Source organism: Cervus canadensis, chromosome 17 (assembly GCF_019320065.1).
Source record: "Cervus canadensis isolate Bull #8, Minnesota chromosome 17, ASM1932006v1, whole genome shotgun sequence".
NCBI lineage: Eukaryota > Metazoa > Chordata > Mammalia > Artiodactyla > Cervidae > Cervus > Cervus canadensis.
The window spans coordinates 40065448-40082469 of NC_057402.1; the positions used below are offsets into that span (position 1 = coordinate 40065448).

The 17022-nt window shown below is 57.0% G+C and overlaps 1 protein-coding gene across 7 annotated transcripts in view; it reads right to left on the bottom strand.

Annotated features, from left to right (window-relative positions):
- Window positions 1-943: 943 nt before the first annotated feature.
- APBA2 (amyloid beta precursor protein binding family A member 2) overlaps window positions 944-17022 on the bottom strand; it is a 130441-nt gene continuing 114362 nt past the window's right edge. For all 7 annotated transcript variants that reach the window (XM_043434444.1, XM_043434446.1, XM_043434445.1 and 4 more), the window contains 6 exons: window positions 12043-12228; window positions 8012-8191; window positions 6997-7209; window positions 5952-6071; window positions 4652-4792; window positions 944-2081 (listed from right to left, as the gene is read on the bottom strand). In XM_043434444.1, coding sequence (XP_043290379.1) covers window positions 2010-2081; window positions 4652-4792; window positions 5952-6071; window positions 6997-7209; window positions 8012-8191; window positions 12043-12228 — 912 coding nt within the window. In that variant the 3' untranslated portion in view covers window positions 944-2009. The remainder of the gene's footprint in view (window positions 2082-4651; window positions 4793-5951; window positions 6072-6996; window positions 7210-8011; window positions 8192-12042; window positions 12229-17022) is intronic.

A 17022-nucleotide genomic window follows, 5' to 3' on the forward strand; every position in this document is an offset into this window, starting at 1 on the left:
CTGGCCTCTGTGTCTCTGAGGTCTGACTAGGACAGACAGACCCTGAGAACCATATGTCACTGCTAGTGACCAGATCCCGAACCAGGGTCAGGCTGGACAGCCAACAAGTGAGCGTGACCACCCCTGGCCCTCTGACATGCATTTCCTAACATGCTTCTGGAGACATCAGGGACAAGACAGGTACCTAGACACATGTAAGTCCCACAGATGCTGGCCTCTAGCTGTCCCTCCGTGGGATGCACCCTGGCTTCTGGGAGGGATTGAAGCTGGCTTAAAGCCCTCTTTAATTTTTTTTTTTATGTGTTACCGTTTGATGCGGCACCTGTCCCCATGTCATTTGCTAGCCATGGGTTTCCCCGCTGCAGCCTGTTCACCTACCTCATCCTGGGCACTGCAGGGCTGGCCCCCTGGGCCCCCTGACCTGAGGCCTCTGCCCTCCAGCTCTCACTGCATAGTGTGGTCCAGCCCTGGCTATTAGCTCACAGCATGGAGCCAGGACCCCAGCCAGAGAAGGGGCCCTGCTCATCCAGTGTCCCCAGCTAACATGCTGGACACAGATCAGTGCTTCTGACCAAAGCCCAGGCTCACCCCACCTCCCCATGCCACAGGACACCGGGCCCAGGACAATGACCATGAAGTGCAGTCAGTGATGGTCAGTCCTGTTGTTACACTAGGTGGGCTGCAGAGCGGCCACAGGCAAGGAGCCAGTGCTGCGAGTGGGCCAGCTTCCTTCTCTATCCATGCACATGCCTCTACAGAGGCGATTCCAATCTAAGCCAGGAGAAGCCCAAGACCCCCCCGTCCCTGCTCTCCCTTGACCAAATCATGCCCAAAGCCCTCACACTCAGCGAGAAGACCCCCTCCCAGAGCTGGACAGAGAGGCACGGAGTCAAAGGGAAGCTAGGCGGCTGCGTCCCTGTCAACAAACCAGCCGCAGGACAGCTTTCCATCGTGACCTCGGGTTTATTAGTGGTATTAGCGAGTCTTCCCAAGGTCAGCGGCATGCAACACACAGGTTCACCCTCGTCCAGTGGTCCTAGAGCTTAGTTACCGCATGGTAAGGCTTCTTAAGTCACAGTGTTTTCTTCAAGGCCTGGGCCCAAGAGAGACTTCCAGACAGAACGACATCGGTGATCGCTGAGCTCTGCAGGCGGGGCTAGACTACGCTGCACTTGATCTACACGCAAGGAACGCTGCTGCTAACAGCGAAGAGACCAGGCGTGGAGCCCCAGGGACCACAGGTGTCCAGGTGTCCGGTGTGGGTCTGGTGTCCGAGGCGAGAGCGCACATGTGGATGCTTGTGTGCAGACGGAGACTGTGATGAGGCAGCTGGCCCACAGTGGTGTGAGGCTGCCCAGGGGCGTCCAGGGACCAGTGGACAGGTGAGCATGGACAGCAGGTGTGGTCACAGATCGTCAAAAAACCCTACTGTCTGAAGAGTGGCTTGTTGTCAGATAAGAGTCAAAACGGTGATATTGTCTATGTGTGGAGTCTTGAGGTTGTGGACATCACCCTTTATGTAACTCGGGGACGTCTCCTTTCTCAGAAACACAATCACCCAGCTTCAGTGACCGGTCACATCCTGAGAGCTGGCCGCCCATGCTCAGCCATTGGGCACCCTCCCCACAGGAGCCTGAGCTCCTGCAGAGGGTGGGGGCACTGCCACTGCCCCCCACCCTGAGCTCGCTGTCCCCCCAGGGCTCCCTGCACGGCCGTGGCCAGAGGTCCCCACGTCTGCCCTGCACACTGGCTCCGCACCACACGGAAGTACAGACAAGCCCTCGCCCATCGCGGTGAGAAAACTCGGGATGCAGCAAAACACTGGACTGTTCTACAGAGACTGCTTCCTGGGACCCTCCTTGAATACAGACATACCCCTTTCAGTCCAAAAAATAAAAGTGGGTGGTGAGGGCATGCCCTTCAGCAGAGCTGGTGTCCTCGGGTGCGCTGTGGGGTCAGGGGTCAGGTCCTGGGTCTGGCTCCCGCTCATCAGGGTAGAGGCAGGCAGCCTAGATGTACAGCGGGGTCTCTTGGCCCGTGAGCAGTCTGAACATGGCGGCAGGCATGGTCTTCATGTGGATCTGCCGATGAGAGAGAGAGGTGGGGGGCTGACCCGGCCCTCCCTGCCTCCACCTCTCCCTCCCCTCCATGCACCCCCAAAAGCAAGCACCGCAAGGCCAGTGGTGCCCAAGCACCCTGAGCACATCCTGTGTAAATTGCCAGCAGCCAAGGAAAGGAAGAATGACCTGCCCGAGGTCACCAGCCTGGATGGCGACTCAGAAAGCGTTTACTCCCCCTGCAGACGGAGATCTGGGCCCCCATCCGGGTCTTTAGAGGGTTTTCCATGAGGTCAAGGGCTGGTCTTCCCTTCACCTCAACCTGACACCGGCTGGGTGAAAAGCTGGACTTTGCCCACGGGAAGGGCAGGCCAGGGTGCCCAGACCTTCTTAGATACTGCAAGGGGCGCGTTTTGCCTCAGCAGGAGAACCAGAGGCTCACACACACAAAGCACATGTGCTGGGGGCAGGAACCTGGCCTCAGTCGCTGGCACCAAGGAGACTGGGCCACCCGCAACACAAAGACGGCTGCCCAGGGAGGCCCACCATGCGGGACACACACCCCAACTCCCACCAGGGCCCCGGGCTCTGCTCCTACTTCCTCTGAGCATCCTACCCCCTAAGCCAGCCAGGACCCAGCCGTACTCAGGCCCCTGTGGGTGGCTGTGGCTCTAGGGGCCGGGCTGGCCAACCTCCAGGAGAAAGGCCGGGGGTGCAGTCCACCCCTAGGTTGGGCAAGCAGACCTCAGGACTCGTCCAAGTGACCCTGATGGGCCAACCTGGCTGATAGGTTTTCTGACCACAGACTCCCACCGGCACCCCCAGCACTAGGATCTGTGTGATCCAATTAGCTGTTCTGTACTTTGTCAGCCTGTGAGGATTTTTCCCATCAGAAGGTTCATTCTCTGTATTTCCTTAATCAGAAACCCTCCCCCAAGGCCCAGCAGAACACCAGCTCTAGCTGATCAGCAGCTCAATTCCCAAACATGTTCAGCAATGATGGGAAATGCGGACAGACACTGTCACTCCCAGAGCCAGCCAGTCCAGCAAGAGGTCCACCCAGGCTGAAGGGCTTCCCGCCCCAGCCCGCGTTCCAGCCTCCCTAATAACCATCACTTTGGGTCTGGAGAGGCGGAAGCATTTCTCCGACTGCCTGCCTGCCCCCAACCCCTACTCCCCAACCTGCTCCCCACCCCCAACTCTCCCACACTACTGATTCCCTGAGAAGCGCAAGGCTGATGACTGCCCCCAAGCATCTACTTAGGAAAATTGGATTCTACTTTCTCCGAAGTCATTTGTAAAAGGTGGCCAGCGATGCCTACCTGGTCCCTCCTTCCTGAGATTCAGCATCTGCCCCTACTTGGGAAGGGTAACTGCCCCCCACTCCAAGCCTTGTGTGCCTAGTCGCTCAATCATGTTCGACTCTTCGCGACCCCATGGATTATAGCCCATCAGGCTCCTCTGTCCATGGGATTCTCCAGGCAAGAATACTGGAGTAGGTTGCCATGCTCTCCTTCAGGGGCTCTTCCTGACCCAGAGACTGAACCCACGTCTCCTGCACTGCAGGCTGATTCTTTACTGTCTGAGCCACCAAGGAAGCCTAAAGAATACTGGAGTGGGTAGCCTATCCCTTCTCCAGGGGAACTTCCTGACCCAAAAATCAAACCGGGGTCTCCTACATTGCAGGTGAAGACCCTGGTCTGATTGTTTGGATTGTTTACCAGCTGAGCTACCAGGGAAGCCCCCTCCCCCCAGCCCTGGAACTTTCACAAAACCTGGGTAGGTCCCTGTGGCCCCAAGAAATGTGTCCTGACCGATGCAATCTGAAGACCCCCCCAGGAGAGAGCACCCCACCCACCCACTTACCCCCAGGCTGTGAAGAGGGAGCCATGCCCCCACACTGCCCCAGAGCCCTCCCTCTGCACATGGCCTCTGGGGTCCCCACCACCCTCAGAACCAAACCCAAACTCCCCGCCCAGCACCTGCCTTCAGACCCGTCCCCTGTGCCACCCACCTCTCTGCTCTGTCTGGTCTGCTCCTTCTGTACTGTGATCACCCAGGTTTCTCCTGGGGAGACCCTCACCTGTTCACCCTGACACCCTGCTACACACAGCCCTATACCACCCCCCCATACTGGGGAGGCCTCTGTGCCAACACTGGGCTGGCACTCCCCCAGCACCTACATCTCCCCCGAGGCACCCTGAGCACCCCCTCCCTCCTGAGCTCCCCCTTGAACCCCCCACCTGAACCCATCCTCACACCAGCCTCGTGCCTATGCCAGAGAGCAGCAGAAAAAGGCAGGGAGGGCTGAAGCCAGCAGAGTGGGAGGGGGCAGTGCAGCAGGGCCAGCCTTCAAGTCTCCACCCAGTGCCCACCCATCCTGTTGGCCGCACAGGTAACCAGAGCGAGGAGAGGACACTGAACCCTGCCTGCCACGGGCTCCCCTGGGAGATACAGCCCAGCTCAGCTGACTGGCCCCTGAGGGGCTCTCGGAAGTCCCAGTGCACCTACATGCCCTTGGGAATTTGATGTCAGGTCCTAGAGACCTTTGGGTCCCGAGAGCCCAGTTCTGGCTTCAGGCAGTGATCTCTCACCTCTCCCACCGAGTTGGACAGCGCCTGGACGATCTTCTCGTGCGCGGTGGCCACCACACTCTGCCCATTGATCTCGATGATGCGGTGGCCGACGCGCACACCGCCCCGCTCCGCGATGCCCCCACGCATGAGGCTGCAGATCTAAGTGACATGGGGTTGGATTGGGGTGTCCTGTCAGTTAAGTGTCCCTGCCCTGCCTGCCAGCCTCCTCCTGCCCTCAAAGGTGGGGAGAATTAACCACTGGAAGGATGAAGCCCTCAGGACAGATACTCCTACAAATGCTCTGCTGACTCACAAACTGAGAGGTTAATGATTGAAAATATGCTTGGAAATGGCTGTGGGAGAACCTGCCCCTCCATCCTGGGGCCTCTGCTCCTGGATCACGGTGGTACACAAGTAAAGCCTGTTCTGGAAGATTCTCCAGCAGCCACTCTGCTCTTTCCCGTGAACACAGACACTGCTACCCTGGCCAACAAATTTACCTCCCCACACTCCTGCACCAGGTAGTGACGGGGGAAACTGTCTCCTTGGCAGTCCTGTTTCTGGGCCGCTCTCCTGTTGTGTTCCCAGGGGGAGGGGACATACACATCCCCCTCACCTGACACCATGCATCCTACAACCTCCTACTGGGCTGGCCTAAGCAACGTGGAAATGACCAGCCTCCTCTCTTCTGTCCTCTGTGGCGAAGTCCCAGCCTACTGGGACCTCTGCAGAAGGAACCACCCAGGAAACAGAACTGGTACAGATCAAAGAGAAGGTGGGACTCTGGAGGGAAGAGTCCTGGCTGAGGAACAGGCAGAGTTTCAGCCAGACCACCATTCATTCAACCTAGCATCTCCTACTCCTGGAGGGTCTCCTGTCCTGCCTTCGGTGCCTGGGGTCACGGCTGGCACAGTGCTGGAACTGCATGTGAAGCTCTGAATGGGTGAGTGAATGAATGAGTGAATGAATGAACACAGGAATGAGCAGGTGTCTTTCGAACACCTGACTCTGACGCTGCCATTGGCTGCGTGCGGGTCCCAAATGCAGAGGTAGGAGGGCTCTGGCCTCCACTCCAAAGCAGGGGGTCTGCAGAGAACACCACCACCAGGATGGGGTGCCCTGGGGGGCTGGAGGGACCCATTCCACCTGCACACTGGCCCACCCACCCTGCCTGGCCTGGCTGCTGGCCGGGACCTGCTCCATCAGACAGGAGCTGTTCTGGGGCAGGGGGTCAGGGGGCACGCAGACAGCTTCCCCTGCCCCCTGCACCAGCCATCCACAGGCACGGCAGAGGCTGCCAAGGGCTGAGCGGACTCACGATGCCGTTCTGCACGCTGAAACCCAGCTGGTATTTGAGGTCCGGCCGCTTGATGAGGACAGTGGTGACTGGCGGGCAGCTGACGATGTTGAGCTTCACCTGAGTCTGGTTCTTCAGACCCTGTGAGCAGGAACATGAGGGTCTGAGATGCTGCTAGAAAGACAAGCTCTGGGGCCCGGGCTGGGAGTGAGCTGGCTGCAAGGCAGAGCCCTAGGCACAGAGAACCCGAGGCAGGTCCCTCTGGGCACCCAGGTCCCCCTGTGCATGGATGCAGGCCTCACCCTGACCCAGGGGACAGTGAAAGCTGCGGCCACAGTCCTGGGACTCAGTGGGGGGGGGGGGGGCCTGGCCTGAACATGGCTGCAGGGAGCTCCCCCCCCATGTACATGCATGCACACACACATACGCACGCATACACACAAGCCTCCATTACAGCCCAGGTGAGAAACTGGCCCAGGAGCTTCAGCCTGCAGAGGGAGGGTCCTGGCCGGCCCAGCCTCAGCACCTCTGATGGAGGCCTCTTATATGTCTCTCTGCCTATCTAGCTACATGATACCCACTGGGTCCCCAGGTCCAGAAGCCAGCTCACAGAACTTCATCTGTGAGTGACAGTGGGGTGGGGGTCCATCCTCCAGCCCCGAGACCACAGTGTATCATTTGAAACCTGTGGGTCCTCCAGTCAGATGGGGAGAGCAACACCCCAGCTCAGATCCAGGCTGGGGACCCACCTCCTCAGGTGCCCAGGAGGTGTGACTGTCAGTGAAAAGTCCCAGGCAAACCAGGACAACCTGGTCACCTGACAGCTACAGATCCTCAGGCCTTTCCTGGGATCACCGTGGTTCAGGAGCCAGCTAAGTGAGAGCGGACAGTGCCTCCCTCAAGATCCCCACTGTGGGGGTGGAGGGCAGGTCCCTCTTTGATGTGTCAGGGACGTGGTGCAGTCTTGGGTTCAAAGTCGCTGGGTGGGTCTCTCTGGGCTCAGCCTCCCTGTGGGTCAGTGGGGATTACAAAACATCGAGGATAAAGTGAGGGGCCCTGTGCCCACCTTGATGATGCCCTGGCAGGTGGCGAGTGGCAGCCCTACCAGGCTGGTGCCGTTGATGGACATGATCTGATCGCCGATGCTCAGCTTCCCCGAGCGGGCGGCCGGGCCTCCATTCATCATGTTGGCCAAGATCACAGTGGGCAGGATGGAGCCCCAGCCCGACTCCACCACCACCACACCCAGGATTTCGCCCTTGTGCTTCTCCAGCTGCAGCTGCAAGGGAATCGGCAGAGTAAGAGAGGCCTGCCTGAGACAGGGCGGGGGCAGGCCTCTGCCCAGCACCCACAGAAGGACCAGCCCCACCCAGGCCCTCCAAACCAAGGCCACAAATCCTGGCCCACCCACCATCCCCCTGGCCTCTACCAGCTCCAGCTCCCAAGCCCTCTCAGGGCCCACCCCACCATCCTGTGAACCCAGAGCACAGACCACCCCCTGTCCCAAGCTTGGCTCCAGTGTCCAGGCTCCCCTCACCCTCCCAGACCCACTGAGGCCAGAGGCACATTTTCAGAATTCAGACACAAACCCTGCCAGGCCTCTAAACTCATCCAGAAAAGTTCTTCATTTTCTCTCCGCCTCTCAGATCACTCTCAGAGAGCTGCCTGTCAAGCACTCCTTCACTCAGCAACAAGCCAAGATTGTTCACCCGTGCACAAGCAGGCAGGGTACAGGCCACCCCGGGATTCGCTCCTCTGTCTCAGGAGAACTTTCTAGAGAGCCCTGAGCAAGCCCATGGGAGCCTGCCAAGGCCCTACTACAGGAGGCTTCCTAGCCCACTCCCACACGCCTTCCAGAAACAACACCAGGGGCTGAGCCCTTGGCTAAGAGCAGAAGTAAAGGGCACAAGTTCAGGGTCATTAAGACGGACTGTCGGCAGCTCCTCTGCTGTAACAGCACCACACTCTTCACACACAAGTACTCGCTGCAAAGGCGGGAGCCAGAAGGACACTGGCCACACACCAGGAAGGCTCTCCCTGGCCACCCGCCCAAGAGCCCCTTCCCGTCCCCAGTCGCCCACCTCCTTGCAGTTCTCCGAGTTGGAGAAGTGGATGAGGTCGTCATTGTACATCTCCTGGGTGTTGATGATGTCACTGTACTCCTTCTGGCTCAGGTCCTCAGGGTTGATGCCGTTGGCCCGCAGGAACTCCTGGTAGGCCACGCTGAAGGCCTGGCCGATGGACTGGGCGATGAGCTGGGCCTGCAGGAGAGGGGAGGGGACGGAAGAGGGTCAGCTACTGGAGACAGGCAGACCCACAGGCCTGGACAGGGAGGGGGGCCCTGGCTGGGCTCCAAGGAGCTGCAGAGAAATGTGGCCCAGGTCTCTGTGGGGGGAGCCCTTCTGCTGCTGGGCACCCTGCCTGCCCCCACCCGAGCTGCCCTAAACCTCAGACATCCTAAGACAAAGCTTATGTCCAATAAAGTCTGAGGAGATTATGAATTATTTGCTAATGACCATAATTCTGTTGCTTTCCCTGGTGACCATGTTGTATTTTTTTTTTCAGTCATCTTATTCCAAATGCAGCCTAGAAGTGCGTCCTGTCGGGGAGCATCACAGAGGCTGTCAGTCATCCACCCAGTATTTACTTCTCACAGCAGCAGGACCCAATCCATTGGGGCAGGAGTGGGGGCAGGATGTGTGCCAGTCACGCTCGTGGGGGTGTAGATGTGCCATAGTGAGGCCAACGAGAAGCCGGGGCCCTTGGGGGCAGGGCACAGGGCAAGGCACAGAGGAACTCACTTCTTTCTACTTCTCTTTTTCTTATATATATATATATATATATATTTTTTTTTTTTGGTCATGTCACACAGCATGTGGGATCTTAATTCCCTGCTCAGAGATCGAACCCATGCCCCCTGCATGGAAGCAGGGGAGTCTTAACCACTGAACCACCAGGGAAGTCCCCACACTTCTTTCTACATCAACAGGACCATTTCTATGGACTGGGTTGGACCCCTAACCCTGCAGAGGTCTGGACACTGAGCAGCGCTGCACGGGCTGACATGCCACCTGCTGGTGTGCAGATGAAGGGCCTTGAGAGGCGAGGGTAAAGACCCAAAGAGCTGGGGAGCAAGGGGAGAACAGTGCAACCCTCGGCAAAACCTCAGGACAACATGACCCAAAACATGTGGAATTGAGGGTCTGGCCCAAGTCCCATTCTTGCTCTACATGCTGCATGATTCTCAGGCTGCAAACAAATAAGCGTTTGTGAAAACCCGGACTGGGCCAGGTAACAGAGCCAGAGCTCGGAGCCCTCTGATGCTAGACCGCACGGCCTTCCCAAATTGGGCCCCGAACAGTCTGCAGAAGAGAAGCCCACGTCCACTCAACAGGACCCAGCCCTGCTCGCCCTTGGAGCTGCGTCCTGGCAGTTTGGCCGCTCTGCTCAGAGGGAGGACTCAGTGTGCTCAGTCGCAGGTGTGGAGCCCTGGGGCCACCAGGTGGCGCCACTGGCCCAGATGCGTGCAGAGCCCAGTGAACAGCGCTTGGCAGAGGCTCAGGCCAAGCAGAGAATCCTGGCCTCCAGGAGGAGGCTGGTCGGTGGGTGGAGGGTGAGAGCGCCCCGGAGGCCCAGACCTGCCCTGACCCGCTGGGGTCTCAGGTTTGCTGGCACCGACCACCCCAAGGCCTCTGACTGGGGTCCACTGACTAGGAAGGGGTTGAGCATCACTCGCGCTCCCCTCGCCCACTGCCCCGAGCCTGCCCTTTGAGCTTTACCTGGACGGCCCCCCACCACCTGGGGAGCTTCTGGGGAATGAGGTGGTACATGCCCGAGTTCCATGGGGCTCAGTCCGCGAACCTCAGCATCTTCCCACCACCTGCTGGCTGCAGTCTCCCATCCCCCGTCTGCCCTCATCCTGGCAGTTGTCCCCCTGAGTCCCAAGGGCTCTCCCTTGTCCCGTCCCCCAGGTCACAGCCAGGGCCATGAGCCCAGAAGGCAGGCAGGTGTTGTGGGCCTCCCCGGGGGGCAATGGAGGCTGGCACTCAGAGGGGCCTCCTGCAGGTGGGTGAAGGTGGAGGGAGGCTGCCCTGCCCCCAGCACTCTCACCTCTGTGGCTCATCTGTGCTGGTTTCCACTTAACAGAGAGGGAACAGAGACTCTGAGGGGGCTACCAGAGTTCTAGCAGCCATGTTCCATTTCCCCCTTCTGCTTGCACGGGACCCTTGGATACTTCACTCACCCTGGCAGCCCACCTGGTGGGGCCATCATCAGGGCCCAACTCTCCAGGGGGCTGCTCTCCTCTCATGCCCCTCCCAGTCCATCTTTCCCACACACGTTCAAGGGCCACTTGGAGCCCCACACACTCCTGCCCTTGCCCTCCTCTGCCAGTGAGAAACCAAGACCACAGCAGCACCAGGACATGGCAGCAGCTCGGACACTCCTCCTGCTCCCAGCACAGGCAGGCTGTTCACCTGTGTCCTGCCTCACCCCCCATCAACCATGGCCCTTCTCCAGGACCCATCACAAACCCCCATGCCAAGTCTCTGAGATGCATCAAGCTATGAGCCACACAAATATGTCCATGCAGGAGTCCACAGACATCTGTGTAAGGTGAAAGGAACACAAGTGTACACTAGTGTGTCTGTATGTAAACTTCCTCTCCTATCAACATCATTGCTTCAAAGCACTCACACTTGACTTCAACTTCTTAGCAGAAACATCACTGCCCCCAGCCACCCTGCTCAAACCTGAAAACACCAGGACCCTACTCCACTGCTCCAGGTCCTAGAAACACCCTCAAGTCCCTTGGTGACTGAGAATGCCCCTTCCAAGTGTCCATGGAGGAGGGAGAATTTATTAAAGTCATACCCTGGCAACAGCCACAAGAACAGCTCAGCACTGCCTCCGGGGTGGTCCTGAGTCAGATCTGCCCAGGGTGTCCCAGAGACCACTCTCACTTCCTGCCCTCCTGCTCCCTTCCCCTGTCCCTTTCTCCCTCTTCCAGGCTCAGAAAGATGCTCTCATCCCACCCAACACAGGAGTCAGCAAGATCATGGTCTCTTAGTGAGTCTGTAGTATTTTAAACATCAAAATTAGAGTTGACCTCTGAACAAAACAAAGGTTACAGGCCTCTGTAACAAAGGTTACTGACCCTCTGAACAAAACAAAGGTTACAGGCCTCTGTAACAAAGGTTACTGACCCTCTGAACAGTCTAAAAAAATCATGTCTAACTTTTCCAGTCAGCTGTCTGTACCCAACCAGTCAATCCTACAGGAAATCAACCCTTAATATTCACTGGACAGACTGAAGCTGAAGCTCCAATACTTAGGCCGCCTGAGGCAAAGAGCCGACTCACTGGGAAAGACCCTGATGCTGGGAAAGATTGAAGGCAGGAGGAGAAGGGGATGACAGAGAATGCAATGGTTGGATGGCATCACCGACTCAGTAAACATGAGCTTGAGCAAACTCCACAGACAGTGGAGGACAGGGAAGCCTGGGATGCTGCAATCCATGGGGTCACAAAGAGTCAGACATGACTGAGCAACTGAACAACAATTTATAATCAGCCCTCTATACCCACAATTTCCCTATGTCCGCAATTTGGGATCCGAGGATTCAAGCAAAACGGCTTGTGCAGCGCTGCAGCATCTACAGCTACAAAGGTCCAGGTAAGTGAGCCCATGTTGTGCAAGAGTCCCACTGGATTTTCCAGCTTCTTATGGCCTGAAACAGCCATGAGCAAAAACAGAGATGCCTTCCTGTTAACAACCCTCCCCATACAGGGGTGTGATCCTCAACAGAAAAGTGAGTTGGAGCTACTGTATTTGGGAAGAACAAGATTTGCTAAAGGACCTAGTCAGAAAGCTCCTCAGCCTACTTAACTAGGGTTCTTCTTACAACCTCCTCAAAAACTCATTTCACGAAGTGAAACAGAGCTGTGTCCATGGTCTCTGCAAATTCCAAGACTGTTACAAAAATCACTGCTTCTGCTGGGAGTGTCGTGATGGTGCACAGGATCCCCACCAGATACAAGGTTTCCTGGGACACTTCGGAGCCTGTGGGGCCCAGGCCGCTGGGAGGGAACATCACGCCTGCATGTTTACTCACGTCCTCGGACTCGAACACGTGGCAGATCATCTTATACTGCTTCTTCCCCTCCTGGGCCCCAGGGGTGGTCTCAATACAGTCCTGGGAGGCAGAGCGCGGCATGCGGCGTCTGGCCATCAGCACCACAATGTTCCCGATGTCTGCGATGTAGGAGATGGTGCGCAGGGCATGGTCCATCATGGTCTCCTGCCGGGAGAAGGGGAGAGGGCTTGAGTTATGGGGAACGAGCCCTAGAAGAACCCAAGGTTGGGGGTCCCATCATGGTCTCCTGACAAGAGAAGGAAGGAGGGCCTGGGTTACAGGGATTGAGCCCTAGAAACACCCGAGTTAGGGGTTCTCAGCCTCCACACTCCTGACATTTGGGGCTGAACCATCCTATATTTTGGGGCGTCCTGGGCCTTGTCAGGTGTTCAGTCACACCCCTGCCCACTCCACTAGACACCAGTGGCATCTCTGACCTTTGGGGCTGGACCATCCTGTATTGTGGGGTGTCCTGGGCACTGTAGGACAATCAGAAACATCCCTGCCACCGCACCACCAGACACCAGTGGCATCTCCTCATCCCAAGCTGTGATGACCACCAAGATCTCCATCTGAAGCCACTGGTCCCTAAGGGAGAGAGTCTCCCTGGTGGAGAACCACTGACCCCATGGACAGAGCACTTTAGGGTGGTGATTCTTCACAGTCAAGGTGATCTGCCTTCACCTTAGCCTCATAGCTTCCAAAATGATGCTCATGCGGGCGAGATGTGGGTGGGAGTCCTATTCGGGGGAAGAGCAGCAGCTGAGGCCTGTCCCCACACAATCAGAGGCTGTCTCTGTCTGTTGAAGGGTCCTCTCCTTGAGAGGCGGGTGCCCAGCCTAGACTTCCTGCTGAGCTGAGAAGGAAGGCTTCAGGGCCAGTGTTGTCCAGGGACAGTCCCTTCCATGGAGCTGAGCAGCCCAGGCCAGGCGGGGACCCCGAGGCAGCCCGCCTGACACTGCTGGACACGCCTCTGCAGCCCTTCAACTCTCCTCAGGGCCCTGGAGGGTCCATTGCTCTTGATGGCCTTTGCCACCTGGCAAGAATCTCCATGTCTCAGCAAGGCTGCACACAGAAGCCCTGAGAATCTAACCAGCTGGTCTTTTATGCCTTTGTTCTCTTTCCATAAAAGAAAACAGGGTCCTTCTGTAGCCTCCATGGCCTCTGACTTCCTCATAGAAGGCACTTTACATACCTGCTCCCCGGCGCCACTGTGATTTCTGGTCAAGGCTGTAGGGTGTAGGTTAAAACCATAGGAGCCCCCTTCCAGGAAGGGACGCTGCAAGGGTACAGGTGGGGGTGGTTCTCAGCATATCTTGATTTCTGGCCACTTTCAGAAACATCTGAATCAACCCCCAGGTGTCATAAATGGGCACCCCCCAACTCTGAGTGCATGTCAGCAGCCACCAGAGGGTCCTGCCCGGTCCCTGGGGCAGGAGTGTGACCACAGGTGTCCCAGTCAGCCCTCTGCAGAGTGTGTGGGCAGAGAACAGTGTGGGGTGAACTGGAGGACAGAAGTGACAAAGCCCATGCCCTCCAGACAGAGCCCCTCGCCCATGGGAGGAGAAGATGCCAGGAGGCCCACAGTGGCTGTGATATGGCCAGAACACTAGAAGAGAACTTGAGGACCAACATGGAGAAAATGGGGCCTCGGGAAGAGCACAATGGGACCAACATCCAGCAAAGACAGACACTCAGAACCACGATATGGGCCTGCCCCTTACCCAGGAGGTGGGCCTGACCAACAGTGGTCTGGGCAGTGGCTGCACAGAGCATGGCCATGATGCTGTGGCCACTGGGATGGGGAGCCCATGTGTATTAAGGCCTGACCTTGAGCGAGAAGGCAAAGGAAATCACGACTTCTGGCCAGTCCACTCTCGGGAGCTGACGCCCTGTCCCAGAGCCCCGTTCAGACACCAAAGACCCAGCAGGAGGGAAGACAGGAGGGATGAAAGGGAGTTCTGAGCCTCCCTATCTGTCCTCCATAGGACCCCACACCAAGCTCTCCTCTGAGAGTCAATGGGGCTCCGAGATGCTCGGAAACGTGTCCAACCCTCAAGTTCTCAGGGAAGGGCCCCGTTCCCAGTCCCCGGGGCTGCAGTCCCCCGCAGCAGCATCAGCGAGAGGAGGTGGTGCAAAGATGGGCTGACGCGGCAGGACTGACACCGTCTGCAGAAAGGCCTGCCCACAGCTGGCCCTTGGCTCATCTGGAAACCTGGACTTCAGGAGGGTACCCCACCCAACGTGGTAGGAGAGGCTCACCACGCCTGAGGCATCTGGTCCAGTGAACTCCAGCCTGAGCCCCACTGCTGTCGGGAGTCTGAGACTTTGGTGGGTGGCAGGCAGGACAGGTGGCCATGTGACCAGCCCCCATTGAGGACACTGGGAGCCGATGCTCTCTAGCTTCCTGACAACCCACACTTGACTCCTGCGGTCAGAGCTTGTGGCCAGAAAGTTCGGCTCATCCTGAGTGACCCCACTGAGAAGGACTCAGGGTTTCCCTGGGCTCAGCCCCAGGCATCCTCCTCTTTGCTGGCTCTGCTCTGTGCCCTGGTGCTCAGTGAACCTCAGGCTTGAGTGTAACCATATGCCGAATCCTGGGAGGCCTCTTATCAACTTATGGACCCTGTGGTGGTCTTGAGGGCCCTGACAGGTGGGTGGATGAGGGATGGGGCCAGAAGGAGGAGCTAGCCCAGCCCATTTGCCCACGAAACATCAGGAAACAAAGTCCAAAGCAGTGAAGTGTCCTACACCTGACCCACTCAGGTAGCTCCCTGTTGTTGTTTAGTTGCTAAGTCATGTCTGACTCTTTGCAACCCCATGGACTGCAGCATGCCAGGTTCCTCTGTCCTTCACCATCTCCAGAGTTTGCTCAAACTCATGTCCATTGAGTCATGATGCTATCTAAACATCTCATCCTCTGTTGTCCCCTTCTTCTCCTGCCCTCAATCTTTCTCAGCATCAGGGGCTTTTCCAATGAGTCAGCTCTTCACACCAGGTGGCCAAAGGACTGGAGCTTCAGCTTCGGTTTCAGTCCTTCCAATGAATATTCAGGGTTGATTACCTTAAGTATTGACTGGTTTGATCTCCTTGCAGTCCAACAGACGGACTCTCAAGAGTCTTCTCCAGCACCACAATAAGACACTTGCTCCTTGGAAGGAAAGCTATGACAAATCTAGCTGCTGCTAAGTCTCTTCAGTTTTGTCTGACTCTTTGTGACCCCATGGACTGTACCTCGCCAGGCCCCTCAGTCCATGGGTTTCACCAGGCAAGAACACTGGAGTGGGTTACCACGCCCTCCTTCAATAGATCTTTCTGACCCAGAAATCGAACCCGAGTCTCTTATGTCTTCTGCATTGGCAGGCAGGTTCTTTACTACTAGGGCCACCTGGGAAGCCCATGACAAACCTGGACAGTGTATTAAAAAGCAGAGATATCACTTTGCTGACAAAGATTCATCTAGTCAAAGGTATGATTTTTCCAGTAGTCATGTAAGGATGTGAGAGTTGGACATTAAAGAAGACTGAGCACCAAAGAATTGATGCTTTCTAATTGAGTTCTCGCCAACTCGCTCCCTGAGTTCTCGCCAGGTGGAAGGCCCCTTGAGGGAACCTGGACTCAAAGATCAGAGGGACAAGGCCCAGGTCTGGCCACCCGGGGACAGACCCATGAGGAGGAAGGGCCTCCACGATCAATCGGCAAGAGCCACATCAGGGTATCACTCCTGCTCCAAGACACACATGCTGCTGCGGTTTCTGTCCCCAGACATCCATCATGTTGTCCCACCCACTGGGCCTTGAGAAGTTAAACTTAAACCAGCTCATCCGCTGTGTAAGAGCCATCCTACACCCCTCTAAGCTTCCCAGCACGGACATGGTCCACGCTAGGAGAGAACAAGGGAGGCAGCACACTGAGGGTGTCAGGAGCTGTGATCCACACTGTGGACTGAGGCTGTGTGCAGAATCGGGAGCCAGTGAGCAGGACCCTATGGAGCTGGTCTCTAATACGAGGCACATGTATAAACTCCTGGCTTTTAAAGAGTATTTTCCAGCTCAGTTCATTTCCAGGGCCCAGGATCAATGGCCTCTCAGCATCGACAGACTCAGCCAGCACCTAGGTCTTGTTTCTGTATGTCACTCCCCAGGGACATGAACCAAGGTTCCTTGGAGAGTGGCCGGTTCCAGGCCTGAAGTGGGAGCAAAAGGAGGCCTGAGAACATCTCAGTGCCTCAGGAATGCCATCCAAGACAGAGGTCAGGGCTCCAGGATGGCGCAGGCAAGCACCCAAGAGAACAATAATGGTAGGGTTATGTGAGGTGAAAGTGTTAGACACTAAGTTGTGTCCGACACTATGTGAACCCCATGGACTATAGCCCCTAGGCTCCTCTGTCCATGGGATTATCCAGACAAGAATACGGGAGAGAGTTGCCATTTCCTTCTCCATGGGATCTTCCCAACCCAGGGATAGAAGCTGGGTCTCCCACATTGCAGGCAGATTCTTTATCATCAGAGGCACCAGGGAAGCCCATGGGGGAGGGCGATTATAACACAAGTTTAAGAAAAGCTCAGAAGTCCACAGTGAGAAGGAAGAAAAGAGGGGAAAAGAAAAAGGAAGCTCTTATACACAGAGCACACTAGATAGCAAAACTCAGAACAGAGTGAGAAAATAACTAGTTTGTGTTTCCGACATTGTAACCGAGTCCGACAAGGTCGTCACTGGATCTGACACCACTGGCCAGAGGGAGCTGGGGAACTGGCTGCCCACACACCTGGTGTCACCACCCGGACCACTTGCCAAGGGCAAGAAGCAGGGGGCCGTCACCCTGGCATCTGGCCGGCCTTTCCCGCTCGTTCCCAGAGTGAGCCGGGCCCTCCACGTCTGTCCACAGCTGCCACTCTCTCTCCCTCCTTCCCTTAGGCTCCGCAAAGCTCATCCACCCGTGGCCCAGCTCCCCCAGCT